The sequence below is a fragment of the Cynocephalus volans genome, chromosome 4 (assembly GCF_027409185.1).
Source record: "Cynocephalus volans isolate mCynVol1 chromosome 4, mCynVol1.pri, whole genome shotgun sequence".
Classification (NCBI taxonomy): Eukaryota; Metazoa; Chordata; class Mammalia; order Dermoptera; family Cynocephalidae; genus Cynocephalus; species Cynocephalus volans.
This window is the reverse complement of record NC_084463.1, coordinates 101,299,629-101,318,856: the sequence shown is the minus strand read 5'-3', so window position 1 is coordinate 101,318,856 and position 19,228 is coordinate 101,299,629. Positions and strand designations below refer to the sequence as shown.

The 19,228-nt window shown below is 55.2% G+C and overlaps 1 protein-coding gene and 1 long non-coding RNA gene across 7 annotated transcripts; one reads left to right on the top strand and one right to left on the bottom strand.

Moving 5' to 3' along the window:
* LOC134374695 (uncharacterized) lies at positions 1 to 2,545 on the bottom strand. The gene is made up of 2 exons (XR_010023336.1): positions 1,677 to 2,545; positions 1 to 408 (listed from the first exon to the last, which is right to left on the bottom strand). It is a non-coding gene; the product is annotated as an uncharacterized LOC134374695 (long non-coding RNA).
* P2RY2 (purinergic receptor P2Y2) lies at positions 951 to 17,036 on the top strand. 6 transcript variants are annotated; one of them, XM_063092607.1, is made up of 2 exons: positions 951 to 1,036; positions 15,282 to 17,036. In XM_063092607.1, exons 1-2 carry the CDS (start codon positions 1,023 to 1,025, stop codon positions 16,417 to 16,419), a joined length of 1,152 nt encoding a protein of 383 aa, XP_062948677.1. In that variant the 5' UTR covers positions 951 to 1,022; the 3' UTR covers positions 16,420 to 17,036. The 6 variants fall into 6 exon arrangements, with proteins under 6 accessions (XP_062948677.1, XP_062948682.1, XP_062948681.1 ...); XM_063092612.1 differs by lacking the exon at positions 951 to 1,036 and adding an exon at positions 1,466 to 1,549; XM_063092611.1 differs by lacking the exon at positions 951 to 1,036 and adding an exon at positions 1,707 to 1,966.
* Positions 17,037 to 19,228: the final 2,192 nt, after the last annotated feature.

The window sequence follows — 19,228 nt, the reverse complement described above, 5'->3', positions numbered from 1 at the left end:
CAGCAAGTTAAGAGATTATTATTACTCCATTTTGCAGAAGAGGAAATCAATGTTCAGAGAGGAGTCACAGGGCCGGCCCCGTGGCGCACTTGGGAGAGTGCAGCGCTTGGGAGCGCAGCGGCGCTCCCGCCACGGGTTCGGATCCTATATAGGAATGGCCGGTGCGCTCACTGGCTGAGCGCGGTGCAGGCGACACCACACCAAGGGTTGCAATTCCCTTACCGGTCACAAAAAGACAAAAAAAAAAGGAATCAGAGAGGAGTCACAGGAAAGGCGAGGCAAGACTGGAATCTGAACCAAAGCTGTGGAGTTCAAGGACATGGCATTTTCCTCTGCTCCGCAGACCTCACTAAGTCACCTGTTGTGGTAATTCAGACACCGTGTGTCTCAAGGAGGTAGTTTCTTTGGCTGGAAAGAAAGGGAGTTGGATCAGAGCAACGGCAGAGCCCTGCCCAGGCCACTATACAGATTTGTCTGCTGAAAGCTAAGGCTGGACCTGGGTCTTCATCTTGGTAGCAAAAGATTTCTTTTCTTTTTTTTTTTTCCTGGGCTAAACAGCAGTGACAGTAGAAGATCTGAAGGCTTGGAATGGGAGAGGAAGAAGGGGTTAGCTGGGGCTTCAGTGCCCAGGGGGACTTCCCCACACTGGGACCCTAAGGCCTTGGCCCCACAAGTTAGAGCTATGGGCATACCCAGGCCCCTGGAAGCTGCATGGATCAACTCAGACAATAAACAGAAGAAGTTGGACAAGGGGCCTTTGTGTCTCCCAAGCAGAGGTCCCAGGGGGACTGCAGAGGCAGTTCAGTCACATAGGGTTATGTGTCCACTCTGCTCTTGCTCCTGGCAGGGCTGCAGCCAGCACCCTTCCTGAACCTCTCCTAGGGCTAGCAGCCAGGCCCCAGTCAGCTGATGGAGAGCCCAGTGGGGCCCAAGGCCTCAGGGCCCTGGGCAAGCTCCTTGGCCACAGGAAGAGGCCTCCTCCACACTTGTCCAGCCACTGGACCATACGAAGCACTGGGCGGATGGACACCTGGAGGTGGGAGAATGAGTATGATTGACTCCATTTCACAGAAAAGGAGGCCCTGAGAGGAACTGGAATGGGTCAAGGTCTTCCAGAGTCAGTGCCAAGTGGGCCAGAACCCACACTCCTGATCTCTAGACCAGAAATGAAAAAGAGGGGGGGGGCACTCATCCATCCATCCATTCACACATTCAAATTTTGAGCACCTCCCAGGAGCTCTGGGACAGCAAGAGGAAGAAGGCAGACCTGGTCCCTGCCTTCCTGGGCTCAGTCTAGGAAAGGGATAGCCACAGGGACCCTGTCTAGGGAAGGCGATAAGAGTGGGATTGAAAGCAGAGAAGGGAGTTAAGGCAGATCAAGATGAGGGAGCAAAAAGAGTTGGGAAGTCAGAGAACTGCTGGTGAGATGAAGGAATAGGAAGGGGAGCATAAGGGAGGCTCCCTCGGGCCGCTACAGGACCCCAAGGGCCTGGCTTTCCTTCCTAGGACAATGGGGAAAGCCGCCCCGCCCCCATCTCAAGCCAGGCAGGTGCGTTGTGAGCAGGTGTTGTGAGCTGGTCTCTCCCTAGCAGGGCCCTCCAAGGCCGAGTCGGGTGGAGGCGGCGGTTCGGTGGAGGCTAAGGTCCCGCAGTGGGCCACTGCGGCCCCGGGCAAACCTTGTAAAACTCCGGCGTCTCTGAAAACGTCTCCTCGCACGCTCCCTTCTCGTGCGAGGGTGGGGCGGGCGGCCTCCGTCTGGCCGGGCGGGAGGACCACCGCCGCCGACCCCTTCCGGCGCAGCACCCGTTGCGGACGCGCTGACCCCGTGTCCGTTTTGCTCGCCGGGCGGTGTCCGGGAGCGGGTGGCGAGGCGGTGCCCGGGTCTGTGCAGAGTCCGCCCCGCCCTCTGCCTGGCCGGGCCGCGGAGGTGGGGAGCGAGGAGGAGCCGGGCCCGCGGGGCTCCCAGGCACGTGGGTCCCGGCGGCGGCGGCGGCGGGGGGACGCGGGCGCTGCCACCCAACCTGGGCGGCAGCGGCACCCCGGGCGGACGCGGACGAGCGCGGTGCGGAGGAGAGGGGCGGGCCGCCTGGAGGGGAAGCGACCCGGGGAGAGGCCGGCGGGCACGGCCAGGGACGCGGCGGGTCAGACCGGCGCGGGTGCCGACTCAGCGCTGGGCAGGGAGACAGCCGCGTGCGTGTGGCTGTCCCGGAGCGGCACGGTTCCGAGCCGGTGTGCTGCGCACAGTTGCGTGGTGTGACCGCCCACCTTCAAGGCCGTGGTTGAACTTTGTCTCTACGGGAGCGTCGATCTCGGTGGGTGTGGAGTGACATCCTGGTAGGTGTGCGTGTGTCCCTGTGCGTGGGAAGTCTGCGTGTTAGTGCGTGTTAGTGCGTGAGTGCCTGCGCCCCTGGGAGGTGAGTAGCGAGTGCCCCCTCCTCTCATTCTCTTGTGGAACTTCTCTGTGTGTGTGCTCTGGTGTGAGCGCCCCCGTAGTGTGGGGCCACGGCCAAAGACTCGAGAACCCCTGGAGACCCGCTGCGCCCCCTTCCTCCCCCCCGAGGGTCACTCCAGGTGGCCCTAAGACTGAGAGGGCTGTCGCAGGGATAAGGGGGGCAGTGGTGAGGAGGGACAGTTAAACCTCTGTCAGGGCACTTTTAATCTGGCAGGTGGTGCTGTAGGACCGGTCAGTCAAGAGAAAGGCAGTACCTCCCCCCCTCCCCCGCAACCCCCCACGGGTGCCAGTGGCAGGCTGGGGCTCCTCAGGAGCCCGGCCCAAGGGGATCTATGAGGTTAGTGGCTGCTGTTCCTCTCAGCATGGCAGGCTCAGCTTCCCTGGGTCCGCAGCCTGATCTGCTTGGTTTGTTTTGGATCTGGGCTGGAATAATGGTGAGCTTTTGAGGGTCAGGTTTGGGCCCCAGGGAAGTCTCAGCTATCTGTGGGTGGGAGTGGGAGCAAGGAGATTCTTTGAGCAGACAAGGTCCACAAAAGAGCTCTGGAGATACAGAGACCTGTGTTCCAATCCTGCTTTGGCCACCGTGTGACCCTGGGCGAGGCATGTCTCTTCTCTGAGCCTCAGTGGCCTCATCTGTAAAAAGGGAATAATCATAATACGGACTTTGAGGACTGTTGAGGAGCTGACATGTGGGTCATGTTCAGTACCAGTGTCTCCCTGGGCAGGCTCACAGGTTGGGGGCAGGGGTTCAGTCCCTGGAGGGAGCTTCCCAAAACCAAAATACCAACTGTGCCTCCGCCTCCCCCAGGCTAAACTTTCACAGGACTTCCACGTGACCAAGGCTGAACCTCTTAGCCTGGGACTGAAGGCCCCCGAGAACCAGTCCCTGCCAACCTTTCCAGCCTCTCCTACCCAACGCTTCACCCTGCAGTAACTGCGTGTGGTCTCCTGTACACACTAGGTTGTTTCTTGCCTCTGTTCCATTGCATATTCTATGCTCACTGCCTGCCCTGCCATCCTCTAAAAGGAGGCCAGGACCAATAAGGTCTGTGTGTGAGAGGAGCGTGGGGAGGCCCTAGCACAGAAGGCTGGTCACTCTTTCTCCTCCCTCCTTACCTTGGGCTCTCCTGGGATCTGGCCAGACACGTTGGGGAATCACAGTGGGCAACCCTCAGAAATAGTGGCCAGTGCAGAGTGAGGCTGTGGTTCCTACATTCCTGTTTCCCTCCTGCCCAGGATGCGTGGGGCTCTGAGGCTTCTGGATCCCCCAAGGACCAGAAGAGAGGGAATCACCAAGCCCTCATAAGTGACCCCATGAGAGCTTTGATTTTGTGGCCAAAGTCCTTAGAGAGGCCATTGTGCCCCTATGCACCAGTTTTGCCCTCTGTAAATTGGGAATAATGATCCTTGCCTCTTCAAATGCAAGGTTGCCACGAGGATTCTTAAGACAGTGCTTTGTAAGCTGTGAAGTACAATCGCAGGGGAGCCGTGTGATACTCATAGACTTAAATGCATTTTGAAGACTGTAATAGAACACATGTGTATTAGGAAGCGCTTGTCCTGGTTATTGGAATTTAATTACTGAACGCCTTCCTCTCCCCATGTCCTCTCTGCAGAGATAGCTTACTAGTAACAATTTACAAAAATCCCTCATTTTATCCTCCAACAAATCCTGTAAGGGAGGAATTATTATTTCCATTTTGCAGATGAGAAAATAGAGGCTTGGAGAGTATGTTGCCCAAGGGCACAAAGCCAAGGTGAAATCTGGGGCTCCTGCCTACTGCCCCAACTTAAACCTCCCCATCCAAGACAGAAGCCATGTGGGGTAAGGCCTGGTCCTCTGGCTTCCAGGCTGAAGAGAGTTTGAATCCTGCCCTAGAACACTGTCTTTGAGGCTTTCTTGTGGCTGATTACCCAGCTGCTGATAAGACAGCACTTGCTCAGTCCTGCCCATAGGACCAGGGAAGCCTTGTTCTGGTGAGACAAGGAGGAGATGCCCTGATGGAATCTTTCCTCTCTCCAAACTGCCTTCTGTAGGCCTGTCTGGTACACCCTTTGGCCCACATCTTCCTCCTGGGCTGCCCTTAGATCCTCAAGCCTGGCTCATCCCTACCACTGGGCCCTGATGTATGGGGGAAGCCTCCCTGACCTCTGTACCCATCCTGAATGCCAGCTGCAGGACTAGACCAGGCCATACCTGCTTTCTATCTCTGTCCCCATCACCTGGCACAGGCTGGGCACAGAGCAGGTGCCAGTGAGTGTTTAGGAAATGAACGACCAAGTGAAAGTAGACGTACAGTGGGAGAGGAGGGTCTTGCTCTGTGGAGAGCCATGGTTGGTTCTTAAGCGGTGGAGTTCCTCCACTCCCCTATTACCCAGTCTCCCAGGCTTGACTCATTCCTGGTCCAGGATGAGTAGCTAGAGTCCCCCGCATGGAGGGTGGGCAGCCTGGTTCCTGCTGGGCAGCTCCTGGTCCCTCTACTCTGGTACCCTGTCACTGTCATTGCTGCTCCCCAGAGGAGAGGCCTGAGCACTGGAGTGAGGGAGGGGGATCTCCCTCAGACTTCTTGGGGCCCACATGCCCTCTCCTGTCGCCCTGTCTGAGGGGAGCCTCCTGGTGTTGATGTGGCTTCCTGGTGAGTGCCCAGGCTCCCTGCCCCAGTGTGTAGGAGGGGACTCTTGCCATGGCTGGACTGTAGGCAGGGAAGGGTACTCCACATCTCACAGGGAATCTAGGGCCAAGGGTCCACCTCCTCTCACTGCACCATTGTGTGTATAGCATCCTCCTTGGTCTCTCTCCCTCCATACTCCCCAATCCTGTCCATCTTCCATGTGGCTCCATCTTTGTAAAGGTCAACTCTGACCATGCCCTCCCCCTCTTAAGCCCTGCTATGGCTCCTCATTGTTCTCAGCCTGGCATTTGAGCCCTTGCATGAGAGTTCCTCAGGCTCCCACTCATTCCATGATACCTAACCCTCCTGGCAGCCACATGTGACCTCCTTGCCTTTCCCCGACAGGCTACACTCTCACACCACTAAGTCTTTGCACATGCGTCTTCTGCTGCCTTCAGTGCCCTCCTACCTCTTTGTCCACCTGACAAATTCCTAATCATCTGTCAAGTCCCAGCTCAAATGACCCCTCTTCTGGGAAGCTCTCCCTGACCTCCCCAGGCTGGGTAGGAGTTCTCTGGGCTTCATGGCCCTGGGTTTCCCTTGGTCATGGCTTAATCATCCAAGTGGGCTTGGTCCATGTCTGTGTCTTTCTCCCCAGCCAGACTGAACATTCCTCAAGGGTCCAACAGAGTGTGATCTGACTCTGGGTTTGCAGGGCCCCTCTAAGGCCGGGCATATAAGAGCACTGGCAAGCATTTGCTGGGACTTTGTGTCTCCTGGGAATGTGGCTTCTGATTGCATTACTCTGAGAGTCCAGACTCCTGTGGTTCTGAGCATCTCAAAACCAAAGGTATCAGAAGTAAGGAGTAATAGAATTGAAGAAACATTTAGCATTCACTCCCAGAACCAGAGACTGTTGGACTTGGACTCTGAGAACCAGTGAACTCAGAATTGTGGAAGCACTCAGAGTGAAACAGTCTCAGAATTCCAGACTCGCATGTATCCTGTTCTTGGCTTTTGTCCATTTTTCCACCTCAGGTTTTTCAGTCTTCCTTTTTCCTCCCACATTGGACCCTTCCTGCCCCTCCTCAAATCTGACACAGCTCCTCTTCCAGAAGCCTTCCCTGATTGCTCTGACCATGACTTCCCCCCATTGCTGGGGACACCCGGGAGGGCCCCCCTGCTGAGAAGCATCATGTACTCCTGGATTTCAGTGTCCATCTGTCCTGATGGGCAGACGCAGCCTCCACATCAGGAAACTGCACGATTTGCTAGCATCATGGAGCACCCACCCGACCCTTGTCTTATTCATTCCTCGTGACCTGTCCTGTGTAGTGGTGATTCACTCCTTCTGACCAGTGAAGAGCCTGAGGCTCAGAGAGGGGGACTGATTTGACCAATGTTGCACAGCTTGGTTGGTTTCAAATTGGAGCCTGAACCCAGGGTCCTTGCCTCTTAAGTCTGGCTGGAGGCATGTGGATGAGATAGATTAGGGTAGAGTCCAGGGCCTTGTAGTTGTGAACCTGTTCAGATCAGTAGTGTGTCTCTATAGCTCTGTACTGGACTGTGCTGGGTGGTTTGAGTGGTTTGGAGTGCCCTGGGTTGGGGTGGGGGTGCTCAACCCCCACTGAAAATAATTGGAACACCAGACCTCGAGTAAGGCCCTTGCTCCTTAGGGGTCTCAGTTGCCTGATCTGTAAGCCTGGCTAATCTGAGACCCACCCACACAGATGCTTGAGTTCAGCCTCAGCGAGTAGCCCCCACAGCCAGGATCCTAGGGGCTCCCAAGAGGAAGAGAGCCTCTGGGCTGGGGCTACAGAGCCCAAAGGGCTCCTGAAGGAGCGGCCTCACACTGCAGCAACTGCCCCAACTGATACCATCTGAAGTTACCTCTCAGCTATTTCCCCAGACCAGCTGCAGCACCTATGGTGCAGAAGCATGTCAGGCGAGGCTGGGGGGCCTGCTGGTCTTCGGCTTCTTGGAGGACATTTGGGAGGGGACAGGGGGTGACTTCTAAGCTCCTGAGCCTGTGCAACCCAGGCTTGCCCTCTCCACTCCCCTTAAGCCTCAGGGATGATTAACAGTTCTCCAAACACACCGTGTCATCTCTTGCCCTGTTTTTGCTCACTGCACTCCTCCTCTCTTCTGCACTCACCTGACTCCTACTTATCTTTCAGAATGCAGGTCAGGTGTCTTCTCCTCCGAGAAGCCTTCCCTGACCATTTCCGTTAGGCGCCTCCTTGGCTTCTTTCAGGCCTGATTACCTTGAGCTGTCATTGTCTGTTTTGAGGTGTGCCTCCCCCCGCCTTGACAGTGAGATCCTTGAGATCAGGGAAGGATCTGACCTACCTCGGAGCCTCTAGGTGCCCTTCACAGGGACAGGCATTGATATGGTAACCTCTGTGAGGGTGAGTGAGTGAAGGATAGTGGCGGGTGTCTGGCTCCTGCTGGGGGTTCCCGGACTGCCTTCCCCTAAGGACGGCCTTCAGTGTAGGAAACTTGATCTATGGTCAGTCTGACTGTGACCTTGCTGCCTATAGCCCCTGCCCATAATTCCTGTGGGGTTTCCTGCCCCCCTTGTCTTCCCAGGATACTCCCAGCCTCCCTGCCTTTTACACCTGCTAAAATCTTATCTCTTTTAATTATTTCACAGAATGAATCTAAATCATCTCATTTAACTATCTCAACAACCCTCTGAGGCAGGAAATTGAGATGTGGGTTTTGGAGTTAAGAGACTTGTTCAGGTCCTACAGCTGGGAACGGCAGAAGTGGGATTTCCCACCTGCCCAGTGCCCTATCCTGCTCCCTTGATGGTGTTCTGGGTCCAGGTCCCCTGTTTCCCTTCAAGCATCCCACCTCTGGCAGAGACAGGCAGCAGGGGTCCCCAGAGTAATGACAGGACACTCTTCCCTGCCAGGCTGGATGGGGTCTGCCAGCCATGCTGGTGACACATTCCAGAGCCACTCTAGCAAAGGAGCTGGAATGTCATCTAACCACTCTGGAAATTCTGCAGCCAGCCTGGGAACTGACCCAGCCCCTCCTCTTGGCTTTTGGCTTACTAGCCTAGGAACACAGAGAAGAATACCCAGATTGGGGTAGGGACAGAGCCACGTGGTCTGGATGCTAGGCTTGGCTCTGCCCTTGACTCACTGGTGGCCGTGGGTGAGACCTTGAGCCACCCCTTTCTGGCCTTAGTTTTTCTCGCTGTGCGATGAGTACAATAACCATCATGACTGCTTTGCACTGGAGAAATACTAAGAAGAGTAGATCCTGGGCTCTGCCAGTTCGATGCAACTGTGTTAGAGAACTGACCAGACGGGCAGAGCTACAGGGCTCAAAGAGGGATTGTCAGGGAGCTTCCTGGGGAGAGGGCCTGGCTTTACATGGTAGGAGGTAGTAGTCAGGGGCACAACCTTGGAAGCCAGACAGACCAGAGCTGCTCTGCCATTTGCTAGCTCTGTGACCCTGGGGTGGTTATTTAGCAATTCTGAGTTTCTCAGGATTAAATGAGAAGAGGTAAATGAGGCCACCTAACACAGAACTTGGTACAGGGACACTGCTCAAGTCTTGTTATGATATAGGTGTTAGAAGATAAGGGAGGGTGTCCCTGAGCAAAGGTGTGACCATGGGACTGCTTTTGCTGTGCTTGAGACAGGAAGATGAGAATGGAGACAGAGAGGGTGTGGGTTTTCTGGAGGGGTGGCAGGGACCAGATCAGCTAGGGCTTTGAGTGCCAGGTAAGGAGCTTGGACATTAGTCTGAGGGCACTAGGGAGCCACGGAAGAGTTTTGAACTTGACAATATGTGGTCAGATTTGTGTTTTAAAAAGATCATGTGACTGCAGTATGAAGGCTGGACAGGTGGTGCAGGGGAGGAGGAAGGAGTCCAGTGAGGAGGCTGGCACAGTGGTCTCGAAGAGAAGCCGCTTAAGGCTTCGGGACGGGGACCATGTGGAGTGTGTCCAAGCAATGTCATTGGTTGAACTGACAAGACTTGGTAAGTGATGGGCTTCAAGTGGGGTGGGGAAGAGAGAGGTCGTCAAGGCTGTATCGGAGGTTTGAGAGCTGGAAGGATGGTGGAGGCCCTTCTCAGAAGTAGGAGAGTGACTTTCAGAAAGTGATGTGCCCTGCCTTAGCCTGTGGAGTCAAGACATCTCCTAAGGAGGAGAAGACTGGGTATGTGCCTGGGTGGAGCAGGGTGAAAAGGTAATGTTCTTTCACCTTGTCACTAAACATCAGAGTAGACTGGCAAATAGCTACCAGGCCACTGGCCCATGTCAGCCTGAGATGGCTGGGGAAGTTGCAGTAAGTAAACAGTGGCTCAGAGGCGTTTCCCACAGCCCCCACCCCGCCCCTTCCTGCAGCCACCCTTCTCCTGTCCCCACATCCCCCTACCCCTGCACTGTACTTCTAGCTTGGGGACCTAGCCTCAGCTGTCTCAGACCCCACTCCCCCCATATAGGGGAGTGAAGCAGATGGAAAAAGATAGTTCAGGGGAGGATATTCTTTTTCTCCTGTGATGCCTCTGATGTTTGGTGGCTGCTGGGACCTGCCAATACAGAGGGCTCCCTCCGCAAGGCAACCATCCCCTCACTGAAGCCCTGTGCTTGGTGCGTGCGAGAGGCTTCCAGGCTAGACAGAAACCAGGGCCAGAATTCAGAAGGCCTGGGCCTTCTTGGCTCTGTCCCTGACTTACTGTGAGGCCTTTGGCCTCAGTTTCCTCCTCTGTCAAATGGGGCTTTGGCGCAGGTGATTTCTAACGGTTGTTCCATGCTCTGATTGTCTAGACTGTGTGTGTCAGTGTGTGTGCAATGCATGTACATCTGAGTGTGACTGTGTATACCTCCATATATCCGTGTATCTAGATGTACCTGCATGTGTTCAGGAGTGGCGTGTGTGTGTTTATAACACCTATGGAGGAATGCTTAGAGGTGGGAGTGGGGAGGAGGGGTGTTCTAGATAGAGACCTAGCTTGGACAAAAGTGTATTGGCAGGAGTACTATAGAGTGTGTACTGGGCAAGGAGGGCATTGACCGTTTCCTGCTGTGGAGCTGAAGCATAGCACCAGGCCCCAGCAAGGGGACACTGAAGGCTTGGCTCAGCTCTGCAGAACATGGGGGAGACCACCCTCCCCCACACAGCCACCCTCCTGAAAGGGGGTGCCTAGGGAAGGAGGCTAAGAACAAACCATCCCTGGAGCTTGTGAGCTGGGGGTGGATGATCAGGAGTGTGGGTGCTTGGAGGGCACTCTGATCAGGACAGGCACACCAGGTCACCTCTCTGCCTCTTTTGGGCCAAGGTCAGAGCAAAGGAGGCAGCCCTGGGAGGGCTTGGCCTGGCTGGCTTCCATGACCCTGAGCCCACGCTGTCTCCACCTCCCTGTGTCTGCAGGAGCCCCCTGCGGCACTGCCTGCCCTGAAAAATGCTGGAGGCTGGGTGCGGCCCCAGGCTGGGGGACCTGTTTTTCCTGTTCCCTGAAGAGTTGCCTGCAGCCTGGTCCAGGCATGTGCATTCATGAGCGAGAAACCTGAGCCAGTGCTGAGCATCCCGACAGCAAGAGCAGGGCCTGGCCAGGTACTGGGGTGCAAGGGTGACCCGCTGACTGGGAGGCGCAGCAAGCGTGTGATTGTCGTGCATGTGTATATGCTGAACTGGGGGTAGATCAAGGGGATCCAAGAGCAGGTGGTCTGCCCTGCTCCCTTATCCCAGGCTGTGATGAATCCAGGCTCTGGACCCAGACAGCTCTGGCTGTCAAGCCCGATGTTTCCAATTCCTGGCAGTGTGACCTTGAACAAATAGCTTAACCTCTGTGGCAGTATCTGCCAAAGGGTGGGGGTGGAGAATGAAATGAAGATGCTGCATGGAAGCTGCTTAGCCCAGGCCTGGCCCCTACAAAGCAGGGTGTTTGGTGGTGGGAGCTCCAGGATGAGGAACTCCTGATCAGCCTGACCCATGACCTGAGCCAGAGATGGGCAAGATAAAAGTATGTGGCTGGCCTCAAACAGATGACCTATCTCCAGAATGCCTGGGTCTGATTCCCCTCTCCCTGACGCTTCCCTGGCCTGTCCAGGGAATGGCAGGGTCTTCTGGGCCCCTGCAGCCCTTGAAGGAGAAGAGTCCGGGCTTTTCTGGGGCAGGAGCAAGCCCCAGGTGGGCTGGGCCCACAGGAGGGCTGGGCTCTCCCCTGGCCACTTCAGGTCATCAGCTGAGAAATCTTTAAGCATCCTTGTCCTCTGAGAGGCCCTGAGAGGGGTGAGGGAAAGGAAAGGCACTCTCATCGAGCTCAGCCCCTCTGCCTCTGCAGCCTCTCTGCTTGCTCCATTCATTCTCATTCTTATAATACTGCCGTGGGTCAGGTCTCCAACTGGATGGTAGGAACAGAGAAGAGCATCAGATGAACCCAACCTTCAAGGAGCATGTGGAATGTGCTGGGGTAGAGGGTAAAAGGACAAATTACCAACATGGCTGAGGGTGGTGATGGAGAGGGAGGGCTTGAGAGATGAGGTGACATTAGAGAAGAGCCTCGAGGGATGGGTAAGATGTCTTGCAGCTCCAGTGGGTTCTGGAAGGGATTTCCAGACAGCAAGGGCTGCATGAAGGAAGGCAGGGTGAGCAGGGTCAGTCTGGACCGGTGCCACGGTGATGGAATCCCCAGCTGGCCTGGAGGGTGGAGGCCAGGATGTCTTAAAACAGGTGGAAGGGGCAGATCCCTTGTCTCATGGGGAGACAGGGAAGTCTCCCCCACACTTCTCAGTGTCAGAGATTCCAGCATTAGTGATCAGCAGGAAACACTAGAGCAGAGCCATGAGACGTTGACTGTGACAGGAAGATGAGGGCCCTGACCCCATCTCTGAGGAGGTACCAGCCAGGCCTCAGCACTACGGCAGGAGCAGAGCAGGGGTGTGGAGGAGGATTGAGGGTGTGTGCCTGGAATATGGAGGAAGCCCCCCTCCCTGTCCCAAGTGGGGCAAACTTTCCTCCTGGCAGAAGTTTGAGGCTGGGGGATTTGACCCATGAGAAGTCTGAGACTCAGGAGAGATGGAAATAAATGCCTGCTGTTCCTTGGGTTCTGCGGCAGAGCTGAACTCAAAGCTAGGCTTACTGACTCCCAGGCCGGGGCTATGTCCCAGGAGGGAAAATGACCACTGTACAGCTCCTCAGTCTTGCCACACTTCTGCAGCTTCTGTGAGCCAGTGACTCCCTGCCCACCTTCCAAAGCACCAGACTCGATGGTCCCAGCATCTGCCCATCCCAGCATCTGCCCATCCCCACATCCTTTTGGGGCAACCCATAGTTACCATGTCTGACACTGAATTCCTCCCAACCCTTCCTGCCACCCAGCCCTGAGCCAGCCCTCCTGGCTGCCTCCCTCTCCTGGCACTCAGCAGCCTCCCTCCCAAACAGCTCTGAGTCTCCCCTCACAAGGTCCCCAGGTCTGGCCCCTGCTTAGGCCTCAGCATCACGCCCGGGGCCCACACCTCCTCCACAGCCTCCCGTCAGGACATTCAGTCTCTCCTCCACCAGTAGCTTGAGAGAGAGGGTTTCTAGTAAAGGCCACCTCTGAGCCGAGCCTTGAAGCTCATAACACCACAGTGTACCTACTATGTGCCAGGCACCACTTCAGACATTTTACACCAGTTACTCAGCAGTCCTGTAATGGAGATCCTATTCAGCACCTTGTTTTACAGCTGAGGAAACAAAGGCAGTCTGGTTCAGAGGCCAGGTTCTTAGTCACTGGAGTTTGCTGTGCTGAAGGGCAAAGAGCTGTGATTGCAACAGGTGGAGATGAGGGGCATGAATGGATTCCAGGTAGAAGGAACGGCATGAACTGAGGCTGGGAGGTGAAAGTGTTGGGCACTTTCAGGAGCCTGCAGATCCCAGGGGAAGGGGCTGGTGAGGCCGGCAGAGGCTGGATTATGAAAACCCGCAGTACCAGACTGAGGGGCGGAGCTTTTTCCTGAGAGTAGGCAGGGGCCACAGGAGGGTTTCAAGCAGAAGAATGACTTTGTCCTTTACATAAACTCCTCTGGATTGGGTGGAGGTGTTGCTGAGGCTGGAGGAGGGAGTCTGATGCAATGGTTCCAGCAACAATAGGTAGAGGCTGTGCTTGGCTGGGCCATGGAGCGGGGGCAGGGGGCATGCTGGAATACAGGAATACTGGAATGCCAGCCCCACATCCTGACCCTGGGAAGAGGGGTCTCAGCCACTCAGCCCTGCCAGAGCCCCCACCTCTACATGTCCGTTCTCGACTTGGCACCACATGAGCTTCTCCCTGCCTCCTCACCCTGTTTCTGCCCTGGCTCCTTGGGGAGGAATCTGTGCCTGTGGCAGGGGGTCAAGGATGAAGGCTCCCTTCCTCCTGGGTGCACATTTGCTGATAACAGGAGACGGGGAAGATCTGGGGGGCATGGGGAAAGAAGAGAAACTGAGGGACCTATGTGCCCCTCAGCCCCCCTTACTTCAACCTCAAGGCCTTGAACTGCTGCTGGGAGGCCAGGGCTGGATGGGAAACTTGGGGCCTAAGGGAGTAGATGTTGCCAGTCCTGCAGAGTCCCACAGTCCCAGCCTCTCAGGACCCCAGGATCCAAAATGAAGAGAATTGTATAGGCCCAGATTCTCAGGATGAGAAGGACCCACATGCCATCCACCCTCTCCCTCCTCCCAGACACACCTCACATAAGTCACAAACCTTTTCTAGAGAGATGTTTGCACACTCCCATAAGCAGGGAGCTCACTGCTTCCTTCCACAGCCCTGTCCATTGTGGGATAGAGCTGGACAGGAATTGCAATCCATCCCCAGCTGTGTGACCTTGACCAAATTACTTAAATGATCTCTGTCTTAGCCTCCTGATTGGAAAACGGGATGGATGATGATCTGGCTCCCAGAGCATGTTGTAAGGATAAAACGAAGTAACTTTTATAAAGCACACATATTACTAGGGCTTGAAAAATGTCAGCTCCCTCTGCCCTTCACACTATTAAAGTTATTCTTTGTGTTTTTCCCAAAACTGCCCAGCTGGAATTCCTGCTATGATTTCCAGCCTGCCTTTTGGGCCCTTAGGCACATCTTTGCCCTCCAGATCAGAATGTCTGTCCCTTGCCTCCCAGCTGAGAAAGAGTTCTTACTGCTCACATTGCCAGGGGTGGGGACAGGAGGAAGGTGGACAACCTGCTCTCCAGTCACTACATCTGCTGGGTCAGACACACTGGGTGTGTAATACGCTCACTAGGGACAAGATAGCGGTGGTGTGCAAAGAGAAAGTGGGTAGGCCCAGAAGAAGCTGAATTTGCCCAACAGAAGAAGTCCTCCTCTACCTCCTATCCCCATATCCACCCCAGACTTCTCTGGACTCTTCAGGAGGGTTACTGTCCCATTTGGTAGCCTCACAGGCTGGGAGGAAGAATGGCTCTTTGCAGATGTAGAAAGTGCCAGGTTATAGGAGTGCCTAAAAAAATTGCTGCACAAGTGAATAAATGACTTAAGAGGGAGACCCTTGGAAATACTTCCTCAAGTACCAAAAGACCAGGCGCAGGACCAGAGCCTCCCCAAAGAGTGGAAGGATGAGCTAAAGGAAGGAAATCTGTAATGCCTCCAGGAGGATATGGGCTGCCTACTGGGCAGGAATGCCTTAGCAAGCAGTGGACACTGGGTGAGAAGTGGATCAGTCAGCCTCAAAAGCCCTTCTCATGAATCTGAATTTATAACCCTCCGAGACCCCCAAAGTCTCAGATTTTGGAGGTCAGAATTCTAGATCTAGAACTCTGTGATCCTGAGTTTCTAGAGCAGGGTCAACATACTTTTTCATTTTTAGTCAGATAGAAAATATTTTGGACTTTGAAGGCCACATCATCTTTGTCACAACTACTCAACTCTTTGTAATCAGATGGATATCATTGTGTTCCAATAAAGCTTTATTTACAAAAACAGGCTGGTGGGCTGGAGTTACCTACCTCCATTCTAGTTTTAGAATTATATGATCCTGATATTCATGGATTTCATGCATTCTCGAGGTTCCAGGGCTTGGAGGTTCTGGATCCAGGGAGAAATCCAGGTCAGATGGTGACAAAGGCCCTGCACGTGGTTAGGCAAATCTTAACAAGGGGACCTGTGGGCACTTGGGGTCCCTCACAGCCATGGTCAGGCAGGTGTGCCAGGTCTCCCCACTGAGCCCTGCCATGGCCCTGATGGCTGTTTTCCCACTCCTCCCTTCCCTGCAGGGCAATGGCGGCAGATCTGGACTCCTGGAATGGCACCATCAATGGCACCTCGGATGGGGATAAACTGGGCTACAAGTGCCACTTCAACGAGGACTTCAAGTACGTGCTGCTGCCTGTGTCCTACGGTGTGGTGTGCGTGCTTGGCCTGTGTCTGAACACAGTGGCACTCTATGTCTTCTTGTGCCGCCTCAAGACCTGGAACGCCTCCACCACTTACATGTTCCACCTGGCTGTGTCGGACACACTGTACGCGGCCTCGCTGCCGCTGCTGGTGTATTACTACGCCCGCGGCGACCACTGGCCTTTCAGCACGGTGCTCTGCAAGCTGGTGCGCTTCCTCTTCTACACCAACCTCTACTGCAGCATCCTCTTCCTCACCTGCATCAGTGTGCACCGGTGCCTGGGCGTCTTACGCCCTCTGCGCTCACTGCGCTGGGGCCGGGCCCGCTATGCCCGCCGCGTGGCCGCGGCCGTGTGGGTGCTGGTGCTGGCCTGCCAGGCGCCCGTGCTCTACTTTGTCACCACCAGCACACGCGGGACTCGCATTACCTGCCACGACACCTCGGCACCCGAGCTCTTCAGCCACTTCGTGGCCTACAGCTCCGTCATGCTGGGCCTGCTCTTCGCGGTGCCCTTTGCCATCATCCTGGTGTGTTACGTGCTCATGGCACGGCGGCTGCTACAGCCAGCTTACGGGACCTCGGGAGGCCTGCCGCGGGCCAAACGCAAGTCGGTGCGCACCATCGCCGTGGTGCTGGCTGTCTTCGCCCTCTGCTTCTTGCCTTTCCATGTCACCCGCACCCTCTATTACTCCTTCCGCTCACTTGACCTCAGCTGCCACACCCTCAACGCCATCAACATGGCTTACAAGATCACCCGGCCGCTGGCCAGCGCCAACAGTTGCCTTGACCCTGTGCTTTACTTCCTGGCTGGTCAGAGGCTCGTCCGCTTTGCCCGAGATGCCAAGCCACCCACAGACCCCACTCTTGCCACCCAGGCTCACCGCAGGCTGGGCATGCGCAGGTCTGACAGAACTGACGCCAAAAGGACAGAAGATATGTCGGCCAGCAGTGAAAACTCGAGGCGGATAGAACCCACACTGGCAGGTAGCGAGAACACTAAAGACATCCGGCTGTAAGACCCGAACCCCTTGGTCTTGTGCAAATTTATATGGGGGTGAGAGGTAGGGGACGAGGACTTGTTCAAATGGGATGGTCTCCCCAGATATGGACAATCAGTGACTATGCGGATAATCAAGGAAGCCATTACCCCACACTCTGTCATTTGGCTGGGGTTCAGGATTCTCTCTGTGGTGCAGAGTCACCTGTCCCCATAACCTTCAGTCAGCATTTATGTGTGTGAGTTGGGGAATAAGGTTTCAAGAAAGGCAAGTGTCAAGGCCAGTGCTGGCCCTGGCCTGACTCCCACGCAAATAGCTGGCCATACCTGCCAAGGTACCGAGGTTGGAGTCCAGCCTAATCAAGTCAAATGAAGAAACAGGCCCAGAGAGGAAGGTGACTTACCAAGGTCACAAGCAGAAACTGGGCCCAAGCTACCTTAGGTGGGGTTTGACCAGAGGACCCTGGTAAGTAGTCAGGGCTGGGGTGGGTCTGAGTGCCACAGTGGACTCAGCTCTGAGGAGTACCCCCAGCCCAAGAAACAAACATCTGATGTCATAAACCATCTGGAGGGTCCCTTGGGCTGGGAGCCAGTTCGAGGCTGTAACTTAAACTAAAGGTTGTGTTGCGTGCTGAAGTGTGCCCTGTTGTGTGGTCAGAGGATGGGGATATGGCCTGGGAAACTTTCACCATCTACACAAGCATCCTTTTTCCAACCTGTTCTCTTCTGCCACCTGCCTTCCCACTAGCTGTCTCAGGGGTAGTCTCACATCAGGGATCCCTCTCCACACCCCGGTCATCTCCCACGTTAAAGCCAGTTGGCTTCTGTGACCGGTTCTGTTCTGGGCAGAGAAGAGTCAGGTGGAGTCCCAGTCCTTGCGATCCCCCAGTTTAGTGGATGACCATCATGCACTGGTACATGTTAAACCATTATAACTGGATTTCCAGGGGGATGAGGGGATTTGTAACATTACCAATTGTCATGGTGCAAATACTCCTATCATGGCCAATTTCAAACTACTGGCGTGATATCAACCTTTGCAAAATTCCTGAAAATTTAACAATTGGCTCGTGCAGGCACGTCCAAATTGGTCCAGCACAGCACTGGATGATAATGCTGAGTGGTTGGGGCTGTGGGCCAGGGGATCAGGGAGGGCTTCCTGGAGTGTGTGTTGGCGGGGACTCCTGAGCTGTAGCTTCTGAGAAAAGCAGTTCACCAGGAGAAGGTCCAAGTGCAGGATATATCCTGGACAAAGACATGGGGGCAAGAGAGCAGCTGTGCAGGCTGGGCAGCTAGTACCCAGGCTCAGGGCAGCGATGAGGCTGGCCTCCAGGTCACAGGAGGCCAAGTTGGGGCTCCCTCCTTGTCCTAACATGGGGACAAGAAAGGTTTATTCACCATCTAATCCTGTAACAGGTGTGGGTGGGGGTGGGAAATGGAGACCCTAGTTCCCCTAGGGACAGGCCCAGGGTCCCACTTCTGGGCCCCATTTGGACTGATTGGCCCTCAGTATGGACATCTGGCCTTGCTGCTCAGTGCCCCGCCCAGCTGCCTTGTGCTATTTTCAGCCCAAGTACGACTAGGATTTTCCACTCCCGGCACCAGACCATTGTCCAGCCCTGACGTAGGGGGACCTGCCTGCCCTCAAAATATCTTCTCTTACCCTCTGGACCTCCCTGCCCCCTCCCCACCTGACATCACTTCCTGGGGCTGTTGACTCCTGAAGGCCCAGCTACCCAACAGGACTGCAGGGATTATCCAGCCTAGCTGCAGACCCAAGGCCAAAACGGGGTGGGGCCCTGCCCAAGGTCATGCAGCAGGTCAGCTTGGAGCCTGAATGTGAGCCAGGGGCTCAGGCAGCTCCTGCGGCTGTGCTGCCCCCTTTGGTGCAGGTTCGTGCCTTTGTGGGAATCCTGCTGTCAACCATACTGCCCAGATCTTTCCACCCAGGGTGGACAAAACCGTGGAGCTGAGGCCAGGGACAGGGGACAGGAGGAGGGTGAGGGTAGAAAGTTAAGTGGTGGGGGAGCAAAAGCCTGCTGACTTGCTTGCAGCAGCTCTGCTCAGAGAGCTCAGTGTAACCAGGGCAGTGTCCCTGGCACATAGGAGTCTCTGTCCTGGGTGGCATGTGTCTTATGGACCCAAAGGGAAGGGGCATCCCAGAGGACATTCTCCCTCTCACTCTGCAAGGTTAGGAAAGGCCCTAGATAATATGCTCTCCACACGTAGTTGCTCCAGTCTTGGTCCAGGTCAGGCCACAAAAGCTACCCCTCTGGTACTCTTGTCATGGCAGATTTGGGCTGATCTGTTTAGAATCAGGCATAAGGGGGAGGGAACTCATGTGCCGACTCAGGCGCCATGTGGAACCCTCTCACGTATGTGATATCGTTTATTCTTCACGATAGCCCTGTGAAGTAGACATTATCATCCCCATTTGGCAGATGAGGAAACAGAAGGGAGTGAGAAGGGAAGATGAGCTCCAGCTTATACGGTGGGTGGGTGGGTGGGTGAGTGAGTTGAGACTGAGTCCAGGTCCGTCAGATGCCCACATTGATTCCCTTTCTAGTGTCCTGCAGGGCAGGAGGGTCTGTAAGTGACCCATGATTCAAGGCCGTATTGCGAGGATCCTACACCCATACTGCTGGGGTTGAATGTTGTTTCTAGTTTTGCAGCCGTAGCACCTTGAGCAAGCTATTTAATCATGCAGCACCTCAGTTTTCTCATTCCTAAAATGAGATACTACCTCTCACATAGGGCATTGGGGGGCTTACCTGAGTTCCTACACATGAAGCACTTAGAACAGTGCCTGGCATGCGATAAGCATTTAT